The sequence below is a fragment of the Canis lupus genome, chromosome 35 (genome assembly GCF_048164855.1).
Source record: "Canis lupus baileyi chromosome 35, mCanLup2.hap1, whole genome shotgun sequence".
NCBI classification, from domain to species: Eukaryota; Metazoa; Chordata; class Mammalia; order Carnivora; family Canidae; genus Canis; species Canis lupus.
In genome coordinates, this window is record NC_132872.1 from 30,443,992 (window position 1) to 30,457,540 (window position 13,549).

The 13,549-nt window shown below is 36.3% G+C and overlaps 1 protein-coding gene across 4 annotated transcripts in view; it reads right to left on the reverse strand.

Annotated features, from left to right (window-relative positions):
* EPHA3 (EPH receptor A3) overlaps positions 1-13,549 on the reverse strand; it is a 325,699-nt gene that overhangs the window by 44,378 nt on the left and 267,772 nt on the right. For all 4 annotated transcript variants that reach the window (XM_072812072.1, XM_072812074.1, XM_072812073.1 and 1 more), the window contains exon 11: positions 8,313-8,498. In XM_072812072.1, the coding sequence (XP_072668173.1) occupies positions 8,313-8,498 (186 nt within the window). The remainder of the gene's footprint in view (positions 1-8,312; positions 8,499-13,549) is intronic.

Sequence of the window (13,549 nt, forward strand, 5' to 3'; positions counted from 1 at the left end):
CACACAGTTAGCTAATTTTCCAGCAGATCCCAGACGTGCCGTCTCTGATGTCAAAACCTACTGTATTGGGCAGCCCGCGGGTCGGGGCGGGGGAGCTCAGCAGCTTAGCGCAGCCTTCGGCCCAGGGCATAACCCTGGAGGCCAGGTATCGAGTCCCGGAGTGGAGCCTGCTCCTGCCTCTGCCTGTGTCTCTGCCTCTCTCTCTCTCTCTCTCTCTCTCTCTCTCTCATGAATAAATAAATAAAATCTTTTTTTAAAAAAGAAACCTATGCTATTACTACACGGTAATTCTCTTCCCATATTTTCGCTATGATCTTGTTTAAAACTTAATTTCATCATGTCACAAAAAGAAGGAACAGCGCTTGTCCTCCACGTCTGGGGCACCTGAATCAGCTCTTGAAAAAGCGCCACTGAAAGACCTGGGCAGGTGGCTTTTCACAAACACTGATGCGCCCCTGACCCGTGTGCACACTTAGGTCTTCCTCACAGGCTCCTTCCCTATCATGAAAGTTAGTCTGCCTCTGATGATAGAAAACAGCTTTCTTTGCTTCCTTTTCCTTTCATAGGTTAAAACTCTCATTCACACTACTTATGAATAATGTTGCTTGGTACTATGAAGGTTATACTTACTGTATTCAGTACTTCGATGTATACTAGGTTATAGGTTTAAAAGGTAAGAAAAATGATTTAAATTCTATGATTTTCAGACAAATTTTATACACGTGACAACCAACTGATACACCAATCTATTTTCTGTGAAGGTACTGATTTAATTACATATATTCAGTAACATGTCATACATATCTAATAAATCTGATAATATAAATCTGTAAAGTCATTTAGCCAAAAGTTTCAGCCTCTAGAACTTGCTTTTCTAAAATTCAAATTAAGCTCTGATTTGATACTATTCAGGAAGAAAGGGAAGATTTGACTTTTCCTTGGAAACTTCTCTCTCTCCTGAACTGATCACCCCGATGCTAAAGAGTAGTCCCAGAGACTGATACAAAATTAAAAGCATGGATAAGTGAACAAAGGAATGAATGAATGAAATCTTTCACATGCATGTTCTCTGTAAATCACTATAATTGTCTTTGTTCTTGCCTCAATACCATTCTATGGAGAATAACGTGCTCACAAAGTTCAGTGCATACGTTAAGCGTAGTCACAGGTATTTTGTCTCCTACAGCAAACTCCCAGTGACAGTCACCATGTTTTTGTGCTCCCCAGACTGTTGCTTATCACTTGTTTCCTCCTGGCTCCCAGCCTCATGCCTATTCCATTTCTGGTTAGCATGTCTGGTGGATTGTTTGGCAGGGGAAATAAAAGTAGCTGAAAAATCAAGCCAGTCAATTAAGCCAAAGCCCCATGACCATTCAGAAATCAGATCGGGCTGCATTTAGCTCTAAGATTTAGGTATTTGTAAACACATCAGTTATGATGGGCAAGTCTGAAAATATGCTTTACATTAAGTTCAAAGATTCAGCAAACCCAAATGTACAAAGAATAAACAGAATCAAAAATATTCCACCTTGGAAAGCCTTGATTTCTAAGTTCTATTTTTTTTTTTTTTTTTAGTGTCTAAGCTTATTTTTAGCCTTAGTTTCCTTGTGCTTTTGATTTTAATGAATAGGGTTAAAGGAAAAGAAACTCTCTGCAATAGTGGTGGGAGCTCATCCTAACACATATTAAAGATTGCCGGAAATTATTTATAAAATATTAGCTCACCTGCACATGGATGCCATGTGTTTCTATCCAGGTTCATGCTCTTTCACATGTATTTTGATTTAGAAGTGACATTCTCGTCTTTTTCAAGAACCCTATCATTTGCTGCCCTCGGAGATCCTAAAATACATCTGAGCATCTGCACGAAACTCAATAAAATTGTTGCTGGATGACGGCTGAAAGGAAACACTATCAAAAATGCGCAAAACAAAATGTGCAGCAGAATTTTACTTTTTTCCTACATTGATTTGTAAATATAAACAAAATTATGATATTTCATGATTATAGGGTTAAGGGAAGTGAATCAGTCTGTTACAATCAGTTCATTTCCCCAATTACCTCCAGTGGTTCAGATATATTATTAATCATTGAACCACTGTTTGATGACAGAAGAAATGTGATTCAGAATATCCAAGAATCCCAGGTTCAACATGGTATATTTCACCACAACCTTTCTAATCACATTTTTATAAAAAGAAGAGCCGAAAAATGTAATAAATATTTAGCCATGCGTAGGGATTTTTATTGTAATTATAAAATAGATGTTGGCTTTAGATTAAAATATTTGCATTCAAACATAGTATTTATCAATGATTAAACTATTAAACTTTATTGGGGTGCCTGGTTGGCTCAGATGGAGCAGTAGACTCTTCATCGTGGGGTCATAGGTTTAAGCCCCATGTTGGACATAGAGATTACTTTAAAAAAATAAAATTAAAAAAGTTATTGAGGGGAGCCTGGGTGGCTCAGTTGGTTAAATGACTGACTGTTGATTTTGGCTCAGGTCATGATCTCAGGGTTCTGGGATCGAGCCCTGTGTAGGCTCCACACTCAGGGTGGAGTTCACCTGTGATCCTCACCCTCTTCCCCTGCCCCTTCTGCTGCTCATGCCCATGCTCGCTCCCTCATTCTCTGTCTCTCATCAGCTCTTACATCCACAAGTCTATGGATTAATGAGGGCAGGGGCCAGCTCCATGCTGTACCTAGTTCTAAAACCAGTGGAGTGCCGGTTAAAATGGATCGTGTCTATAGTCTCAGGATGGCCAAGGATCATCTCTCTCTTCAAAGTCAGGCTGAGAAACACTTTCTCCACGTTTTCCTAACCAACCATCCTCCATCGATCTGAATACACTGAATGCTTCACATTCAGCTGACGTAACATTTCTAAAATTTATTTGTGCTTAATCTGAAACAAGATTTAATACTTTTGAAGATGGGAACAGATGAAGAGGACACATAGGCTATACAGGCAACAACAGGCCATGCACTTAAAGCTGGTACATCACTGTATATCCACTACACCTCAACGAAGAAAGAAGACAGGGATGATATTTCTACTTTCCCTTGTTCTATTCAAAGCTGATTTGTATAATAAGTCCAATAACAATCAATAAATATGAAATCTGAATGTGTTCAATTGATTTTACAAGGACTACTTAGTTTTTTTTTTTCCTTTTCAAGCTTTCTATTTTCTTTGTCTAATTGTAAAAATGAGGGGGATCCCTGGTAAAAACGAAGACCTTAGGTACAAGAATGAATTAAAGTGATAATAGCAGAAAAAAAAAGTGATAATAGCAGGATTCTCATTTCTACCCTAAGACAAATGCTTTTCATGTTTTACTTCTGAATATGATGTTGTAGGTTTTTTGTTCTGCTTTGTGGTTTTTACGTATATTTATCAGACATGCATATTTTCTATGTAGGATGTGCTAAGGAAGACTTTTAAGTTAAAGTGTTTATTTTCTATATCTTTAGAGACTGACCTTTTCTTTGCTATTAATGTTATGAATTTCTAAAATGACTAGATAGTAAACCAACTTGCATTCTTGGAATAAACTAAACTTGAACGTGATCTAGTATCTTTTTTGATAAAATTGTTAACTATGGCTTTTTATGCCAGTGTTACTGAAGTTTTTTCATGCCTTTACAGTTATTTTCCCCTCTGAAAACATTCTTGTATAATTTTCAAGATATCATCATCCTCATGAGTTAGGGACATTTCTTTTTCTTACTTTTTGCAAGGATTTGTGTATGATTAGAATTAGACAGTTATTAAGTAAGTGTATAATTATGGTTCTCTTTTAGGAAAGTTTTTGTATATTTAAACTAGTGCTCTTTCAAAGTTGGTCTTTGGACACATGTAAGTCCTTTTCTAACAAATGTTAAGTTGCATTTAACCATTCAAAAATATCACAAACCCATCATCCTATCTAAATGGGGAAAATACATATTTTCTTGTAATTCAAATGTGGCCAATTTAACCAAAAAACATGGATGGACAATATTGAAAAAAATAAGGAAAGACTTACTTTGAAAGACTTTCCTAATTTTATTGCTGTGGACTCTTTGATAGAAATGTTCTAACCTCCTTTCTCAAATTAGTTATGAATGCATGAGAACTTGTGTCATGAGAGTTTACTCTAACAAACTATTTCTATATATTATCAATAAAATAAACATAACATATATATTGTCTATTTTGAATATTGCAGGGAGTTAGTACCCTTGAGACAAGTGCAGATGAAAACTTTCAGAGAGAAGCAAATAGGACATAGCAAGAATTTGGCATTGTCACTGCATAATGATATCTTATTTCAGCAATATTTTTATCATATGTCCAGGAGATGGAAAGGTGTAAATAAATGACTAAGCTTTTGGTGTAAAGTGGATGCTCACACCAGTATAGAAATGCTTTAATTATGAGTGATTGTCCTAATATTCTGCTTACTATATTCCTTAATGATGTAAAGTTACAGTGACGCATTATTATTTATTATTATTTTTAAATTTCAGAAAATAATCCCTCCCTAAATACCAACAAACACATCAATTTTATCTAATATAATTCCTTCTGTGTCACTAAGTAAAAAGTGGCCAATGGGGGTCTTCTTGGATTATGAACATCACTTGACTAATGATGTGATGGCAGAAATATCAAACATTTGCTAAAAACAAGTTCCATCTTTTTGAACTTCAGCTAAAATTGATAACACATGTTAGTACCAAGTTCTGAGCAGAGACGGTGCCCCCAGCTTTCTGCTACTTTGAAGATCAGAGACTCTCTCACCTTCTCTTGTTTAAGACCATCAAGCTCAAAACGTATCATTAAAATTGTTTAGGGTTCAACTCAAATAAATGGAAATATAATAATTGAATAAAGGGCTTTCTCTAAATGACTTGAAAATAATACCTTATAACAGACGTAGTGTTTCAAGCGTATAATTAATAGCAATATTAAAAAGAATTACCATGGAGCAAAAAAAAAGTATAGCTTTCAAGAATGTTTTTCTATACAGCAAAGATTAACTGATAGATTCTCAAATCTACCAGAAGTGGTAACTTAGATTTTCATAGCTCGATTCCACTTAAAACTGTATTCCTAGATAATTTTATTTGATTTTGAAAGTATCCAGAAATAGTGACATATAACTGCTATTCTGAATTACAAGGGAAAAAACCAAATCTCTATGAGTGGCCTGATTTGCCAGAGTCCCACAACCAGTTGGGTTGAGTAAACACTTGAACTCTGACCCTCTGATTCTTAATCCAGATAGTGATATAATCAGTTTTCTTCTTTAAACACAAACATGTTTATTAAGTTTTAAGCCCTGTATCACTCTTGGGGGGTGTGTTTCTGAACCTTGCAGTCATATATTCTCAGGAAACAAAGAAGATAATAGGAGTGGATGAATCACTTCTCATGACAAAATTGCCTTAACATATTTATATGTTAACTGCAATGTATTAACTTTATTTTAGGGCATTTCTGTTTCCTCTCAGATGTTATAGGGTACCAGATAGAGCTTTTATATATGCCACGAAAGGAGTTCAAAATCTAATTTAGGTCTGCGACTCTATTATGTGTGCACTATATGAGATGACTGGGATCTATATCGTCGGATTTGGCAGCCTTTTACATGCTTATTTGACCGGGGAGATTCATCAAATTTAGAACTTTCACCCTAAGACTAAGGCAGTTGTAACCCATATTAGAATGTTACAAAATCAGACTCGAATAAGGCATTTAATGGATAATACCTATGATTTTTAAAAGTCTTTTTTTCCTTAACGCATTTTTTTCTGCATTTTGTTCTTGGGGATTGTTTTACAGATTTCTTTGCCAGCTGACGATAGCTCATACTTGATGATTTCATTTTTATACTGAAGGAAAACTTGCCATAATAATTATGGCTTAATGTTGCACATCATTCAGTGAATATTGAATTGATAGGTAACAGTCAGCAAAATGTAACAGGTCATTTTCAATAATTCATTAACACTGGAAACCTCCCCCCCCCCAAATCAATTTACATTCGGTAAAATAGAAGAACCTATCAATAAACTTAAATTTAAATCTGATGCCTATTTTGAGCGTCACTTTTATCTCCTCTTCTAGGGGTGTAGGTGTTGGAGAAGTTAGGTGATAATTCTTGCCCATGCTAAAATGTCATGGTTTTCTCCGTCATTCCCTAACTGCTGCAAGCAGTCACGCAATTGCCCTTCCTTGCAGCATGCGTTCAATTTGATGAACCAAGATTGAAGAAAGACCTCTAGGTAGAAGATATTGCTTTTTTTTTTCATTCAAAGTATCAATATTTTTATTTCTTAACGTTGCTAAATTAAGAACCTAGTACGATCCAGGTTCTATTCTCAGTCACTGATTAAAAATAACATGGATTTTTGCCTTTTATGAGAGTTCACATTTTTTTAGGTATTAAGGGTTATTAATTATTACTAGAAAATTTTTGAAGCTTGAGGGATTCCTTCCTATGATCAAGTTATTAGGGGAAACTTAAAAAAAATCAAGATCAGAAAAAAAAATCAAGATCAAATAAGTAGAATACAAAATGAAAATTAGAAACTCATTTTTATCCACTGTTAGGGCCAGGGGAAGACCAACCTTCTGACGCTATCTCCAGCACTTTCTAATCAGACCAGCCACTTGCTCTGTATAGTTATTGTTTGTTCAAATATAAAATGGAATTATCGTATCTGATTCACAGGGTAGTGATAATAATGCAATGACATCCATGGTGCAATGTGTGGCATACAATGGTCAACCCATAAAGAAAGCCTTACCCAAAAAAACAAAAAAACAAAAAACAAAAAACAAAACAAAACAAAACTTTATGTAAGTTGAGTTAAAAGAAAAACAGCTCTACAAGTACAAATGAGTTTTCTCCCCAAGAAGTGCTCAAGATCTGAAGGACCCCCTCTTGGTAAGGATGATTTAAAGGAGAATAAATGACGAATTGATTATTAAAACCCCAGTGAGACACAGTTCTGTAATTCCACGGGCATTAGCTAGTATGGTCTTAACAAAGGATTTGAACATTTTCCCAATCCTTACTAACAGTGTTTTTATTATTAATCTAAAAAATAGTAAAAAAAAATGTTCTTCGTCAGAAAAGATTTCAGGGCTACTACTAATATAACCTCATTTTTAGGAGTATAAAGGGAAAAATGCTTCTTACAATATTTAATACGGGCTCATAGTTTATGGTTTAGTTCTACATTACTCAGTTCTTAATCTTATTTATTATATAAGAAAACTCCAAAGCAAATCAAAGTACATTTCAATTTTACCATGCTCTTGTGAGAAAGGAACTGCCTTTTTAGTCACACTAAGATGAGAATAGGTATAGTGCCATTTGGAAAGTGCTCCATGTAATGTTAAAGAAAAATATCATTGTGAAAAATATAATGTGTAATGTCTGTGGGTAACCATAGAATATGTAAATGTGGTGCCAATGAATTATCCCCTTAAGGATGCCAAATTTCCTGCCATATGTTGTCTTTTGCTCTAAGTAGTTTGTTGCCAATTTAGCTTATTCTTCATCCTGTGCTCCAAAATCTCAAGGAAAAAAAAAAAATCCTAGAGCATTCTCAAGAGGTTTTCATCGGTAACAAAGCCAAAAATCACATATCTGCCTCACAGGATTCCTTCTGAGTCTGGCTGGAGAAATGATCATGGAAATAAGTCCAGATCTCTATCTCGGGCTATGAGGCAGCGTTTCCCCAGACTGGTCAGAGCTCCGTCTGGGACCCTAGATTAGAATTATTTGAAATCCACAGAGTACCAGGAAGAGGCCATGGGTTTAATGTGATCCCAATCTTTACAGCTCAGGAGCATTCTCCAAACTCACATAATTGTCCTGAAGTCAGGGAGGTAAAGATTTGGGAGTTTAACTGAAGCTGTTGACCAATAACAGAAAAGGCAGCTCCCTGGGAGTTCCCAGCAATTCCTGTCAAAATCGAGTCATTGTTGTTCCTCATCCTTCTGCAGAGACGTCTTTATGATTCACTTCTGAATCATCTTTTCATCAGTGGACCTTAATACCACCCCATTTTTTAGCTCCTAAATTTTCCCAATTTTTGAAGATCTAGAATAGCACTGTCCACATATGACCAGTTAGATATCTTTGCTCTCTTACTGAAGAGAGACACGTTGGCCTCAAATGAGTTTTTCTGTTAGGACTGACAGACAGCTATTAAAAAAATAATAATAATCAAAATCCTTTAACAATTGAGTGTGGTTTTAAAGACTCTCTGCTCGACATGGCAAAAGTTTGTCTTTCGACTTGACTTACTCTTAGTAACCACTCCCTCCAGTCGGATGATGTTGGGATGGTCAAATTGTCCCATGATACTTGCTTCTCCTAGGAAGTCTCTCCTCTGCTTTTCTGTGTAGCCCACTTTTAGGGTTTTTATGGCCACCGAAATCTCTTTTTTTGAAGGAAGTTTCAAGCGGCCACTGCACACTTCTCCAAATTCGCCTATCAGAAGAACAAAACAACGACAAAAGGTAAGGACTTATGTCATTAAAAACAACAACAACAACAAAAAACTGTCAGTGGAGAGCAACTGTTTCCTCTCAATGATCCCATTCAAAATATTTACACCTTTGATCTGCAAGGTGTACGCTGTAGGCCTCCAACTTATCTCACAAGATGATGATCAGAGACTCCCTGAGAAACCCCAGGACATCTACACCCCACTGGAAAATGGATCCAGTGAGTAGCCTCGTGCATTTTGAAGTACTACACTGTGAATAATAGAACATGAAAGAACAATGGGAACGTTGAAAGCTACAGCTAATAGGGTTTTACCTCCTTGTTCTCATAGCAACTACTTCCTCAGGGTAATCAATAGACCAGCACAGATATATTATGGGTTGAGCAATGCATTAAATTTCACATGTTTCTAGCCATTCTGTTATTATTAAGAGGGCCAATTTAGCTGTATACTCAGACTCTGAAAATGAGAACAGAAGCATCTGCTACCAATTCATTTTATTGGAGTATTGGCATGTTGCATTACTGACATACTAGCTATAAAGTTCTCTGAGCTTCTGGAAGGAAGAAGAATGTACTAGTATCAAAAAAAGCACATCTTTTCTACAGAATCACTATAAATATTTTCTTAGATTCAATGTCTTCAATAAAAAAATGCATGATTAATCCACAATTAACTGAATATGGAGTGTTGTTCACTTTTAAATAGTCTAATCCAACTAATATAAACTTTCTAGAACTAGTTTGAGCACCAACTTCACATATATTGTTAATTGAGGAGATATACCCATAACTCTTTCATCATATTTTGAGTTTTCTGAGAGCAGAGACCTTTATATTCACTTCTCTAACCCACTGTTGCCACGGTAATTGTCACAAAGTAGTGCCACCCATAGATTGTTCCTTGTTCATAGAGGAAATCCTAGAATCATGTGGATTATTCTGTCTGATTTGTACAACACCTTAAATGTGTTTTTTTAATATCAAATGAGAAGTTTTTCTAAAAAAAAAAAAAAAAGCATTAATTACACGGTTGTCAGGCCATCTGTGGGATGGAAGAGCATTCTTGGTTCAACCTTCTCACTGCGAGTTTTTGTGTAAGCTCCACGCCCCATGGATCAGCCAGAGACAAGTTGTCAAGAAGTAAGATGCTTCTTCTCTGTATTTTGTTCAAGTGTTTCAGCCCAGAAATGCAGCAGGTTATTGGTTTACCAGCTGCTTTCCTACAAATGACTCGCTTCCCTTCACGAAGCTGTATGCTCCCCCAGGCTTGACCCTTTCTCCGGAATTCAGTTCTGTCACTGTTTCTAAAACGATGATTTATGCTATAGCTTGTCAAAGTCATTTAAGGTCCAAAAGCAGTTATTTATACACTTTTTAATAAATACTCATCAATTGGCAACAGTATGACAGACACGTTGAAAAATACGGAGTTACGCTAAAGAAGGCAGATCTCATTTCTTCCCTTTGAGGGAGTGTAGAGAAGATAGTGACATTTGGGCTAGACTGTTCTTTTGGATTATGGGGAGAATCAGGTACAGAATTTGAGAACATTCATTGACCTTTGACGTCCAAGGGAGAATATGGCATTATACAGTGTGTGTATCAGGGAGAGGAATAATGATTCAAAGTAAATAACTGTTAGAATTTGTAAGCAAGAATAAGGGTTCTGGGGTGCCTGGGTGGTCAGCCAATTAATTGTCTGCTCTAGGCTCAGGTCATGGTCTCGGGAGTCTTGGGATGGAGCCAACGTCAGGCTCCCGGCCCCACGGGGAGTCTGCTTCTCCTTTTCCCTCTATTCACCCACCTTTGTGCATTCTCTCTCTCTCAGATACATAAATAAAGCCTTAAAAAAAGAGTAAGTGTCCCTTTCTCTAAACTGGGTTCTTGGAACGTTGCCAGAGAGCCCTCGTTCATGTTGTGTCAACATTAAGTTTGAGCAAAACCATAAGGAATCATCCATAATAAACTTTTACTTTCTGAAAGAAAGTTCTGCCATTATCATGAGTCAATATGTTGTGATGGGTCTTGTTTTGAATTCTGATGTCATCATCACTCATTGTAGGTGACAAATCACTTGTCAGCAGACTTGTCAGCACAGCAGACAGCACAGCACTGTGGGACAGAGCATGGACTCTAGGGTCCAACTGCCTCTGTCACCTATTAGTGTATGATGTTGAGCAAGCATTTTAACCTCCCTGTGCCTTTGTCTCCTTCTCTATAACATGGGAATACCAATTGTGTCCAACTCATAAGGCCTTCGTGCAATTAAAGGAATTAATGTATGGACGGACACATAGTGCGTGTCTTCTATGTGTCCATTACTATTTTCCTCTCTGAGTTCAGACCCACCTTAGGAAAGATAAATTATCTATCTACCTCTGATGAGTTAGGTCAAGTTGAAGAATAAATATAAAAATGCTTTATAAAATGTCCAACTCCGTATTGATGTAACAAGAGGTGGTTGTGGTGATGATGGTGAGAACAAGGTTCATGCCATGTTGGGTAGGTATTTGTAAAGGAGAGTGCTTCCCCCTCACTCGGGATGTCAGGGAAAGGGTTCACATTTCAAGTGGGTCAATTAGGGTTCCTTTCTTTCTTCTCAATGGGATATCTGACATACGGAAATGTCTATCTACCTCCAAAATTCAGAAAATGGTGTTCTCACAATGCTAATTCTTAAAAACCCCAAAATTTTGAAATGCGATTATTCCATCAGATAAATACTAGAAATGATCACCAATATATTATGCTGAACATAGAAATGTCAGATATTAATTCACTTCTCTTTATAATAATTTAAAACAAATGGGTTAGAAAAATTAACAAAGATTGGGCAAATGCAACGGTCGACCTTTCCACCTACTCAAATTTTGCATGGTCTTATTCAATTAACTTTGAATGCATAAAAAAGAAAACTTAGCTCCTGTCATTCTTGTCATTTCTAAGTAAAAGCACAACTTCAAGAAGATCATTTGGAAGGCACTGCTTGATTTTTTAAATCCAATTAGTGCAGCAGTTTTTATTTGTCCTCTGAAATAAAGTATGTGTTGTGTGGATGGGCACACTGGATTCTGATTAAAGATGCATGATGCAAAATTGCTCAAAATAAAATTTCTTACCCTTATGTCACTTAAAATAGGGAAAAAATCTATTTGTGTTTAAGTAGAATGGCACTCTGTCTTAGTTTCAAATTCTAATTTCCTACTGTTTTAATAAGAGAAGCATAATAAAAGTGCATATGGGACAATGCTGGTGTGTCAGCTAAGCATTGTTCATGAACTATCTCAATTAATCCTCACAAAAATGTGAGAGGAAGGCACTACTGTAGCTCTTAGTGTCTAGTGCAGACTTTGAAATTGGAAAGTCTGAGATTCAAATTTTGATTTCCCTATTAATAACTATGTGACTATAGGTCACTCACATTTTTAGCTCTTGTTTCCTTATCCAGTGAAACGGAGATAATGCCAATCCAAAAGGCTAATGAAATTAAATAGCATTCAAGTGAATGCCTAGCATAGACTAGGGAGTTAAACAAATATATTCAAATATATTCTACCTTCAGAAAATGTCTGTATTTAATCTTTGAAATAATGGTTAGATGGAAGAATAAAAATGAGAACTGTAGTTATTATTAATTCCACTGTTAAAAATTTTACTACTTTGAGAAAGCCAATTCATGGCTCAGTTTTAATTCTGTTATTTGAAATATGGGTATAAGTCTTCTGATTAGTCAAAGTATAAATGAGAGTTTCCCTTAAAACTTATTTCTTTGTATAAGATCTCTGATGGAAAATTAAGAGAATTAGCTCACATATATAGAGTCTTTCTGCATATTTAATTGACTTGTAAAGTCCGTTCATTGACCGTCTTTGACTCAGCCTTTTAACAATGGAAGGTAGTTGCTATCAATTTAGCATAATTATTAAGTTTTTATGGACAGCGTCACTTTTAGAAATTTAAAAGGAGATTGGAAATGAGTAAGTGTATAAATGAAAGGCTGGCTGGGGATAGATTGTTTTTGAAGTTGTGGAAATGGTACTTTTATACTATACTCTCTATCATCCTATTGTACAATTTCATCCACTTTTGTAGATATTTTACATTCTGCAAAACAACATGCTAAGAAAACTTGAGAGCTCTCAAAATCTTGACCTCTTATTCTATCTTGGTGATGACAAACCCCTGCAAGGGGAATCAAGACAGACTAGAGTTGGGTGTGGACAGTCTTATATTGAAATCTTCTAGGAGTGGTGTAATCGGCCTCGAAGATACTCTTGTTTGCAAACAAAGCCACACAGATTTATTGCTCTGAATGTGGCAAATGAGGATATTGGCTACAAAACCCTGAAAATGGGCACAGGTCTAATTTTTTGCAAATATGTTTGAAGGGAGAAATGGAAAAAAGATGATCCGTTGTGATCTTTCTTGAGGATCGGGGATTATTATTAAGTGAGTCAGTGCAAGTAGCCTTTCCTTTTGTCTCATTTATCAAATGCCATTTTCAGTGAATGTGTTTTGTCTCACACTACTGGGTACCAGATATCTGGTATAATCAATAACATCTATATATTTAAGCTTTTACTAATGCAGAGGGCCCCCAAGTTCAAGGTCCTGAGGTGTCTGCCCAGCCTTGTGGACACTAGCTGAGCTTCTTGTCCTCACATCAACTGAGGGTGCAAAGTCTCTGTGCTACATATGCTCCCCAGATTTCCATGCTGGAGAACAGTGCACTCCTGTGGGACAGCAATGCCAGGACCACAAAATCCTCTGCACCACAGGGCCACTGACAAAGCTCTACACAAAGAACTATAAACTGAGAGACAGTGATCAATGCATATTTGTTTCAACTGGATTGACAAAGGTACGCCATGAATGTGTATATTCTTAAGTCTTAGATTGTGGAAAAAGAAGCACATGGTCTACTTTCCTTTTGTGAATTACTGGTTCCATGTTTTAATATCACCTGCACATGTGAGTTTTAGGCAGATAAACTATCAATAAAGTTAGAGGAGCAGATTTCATGCATTATC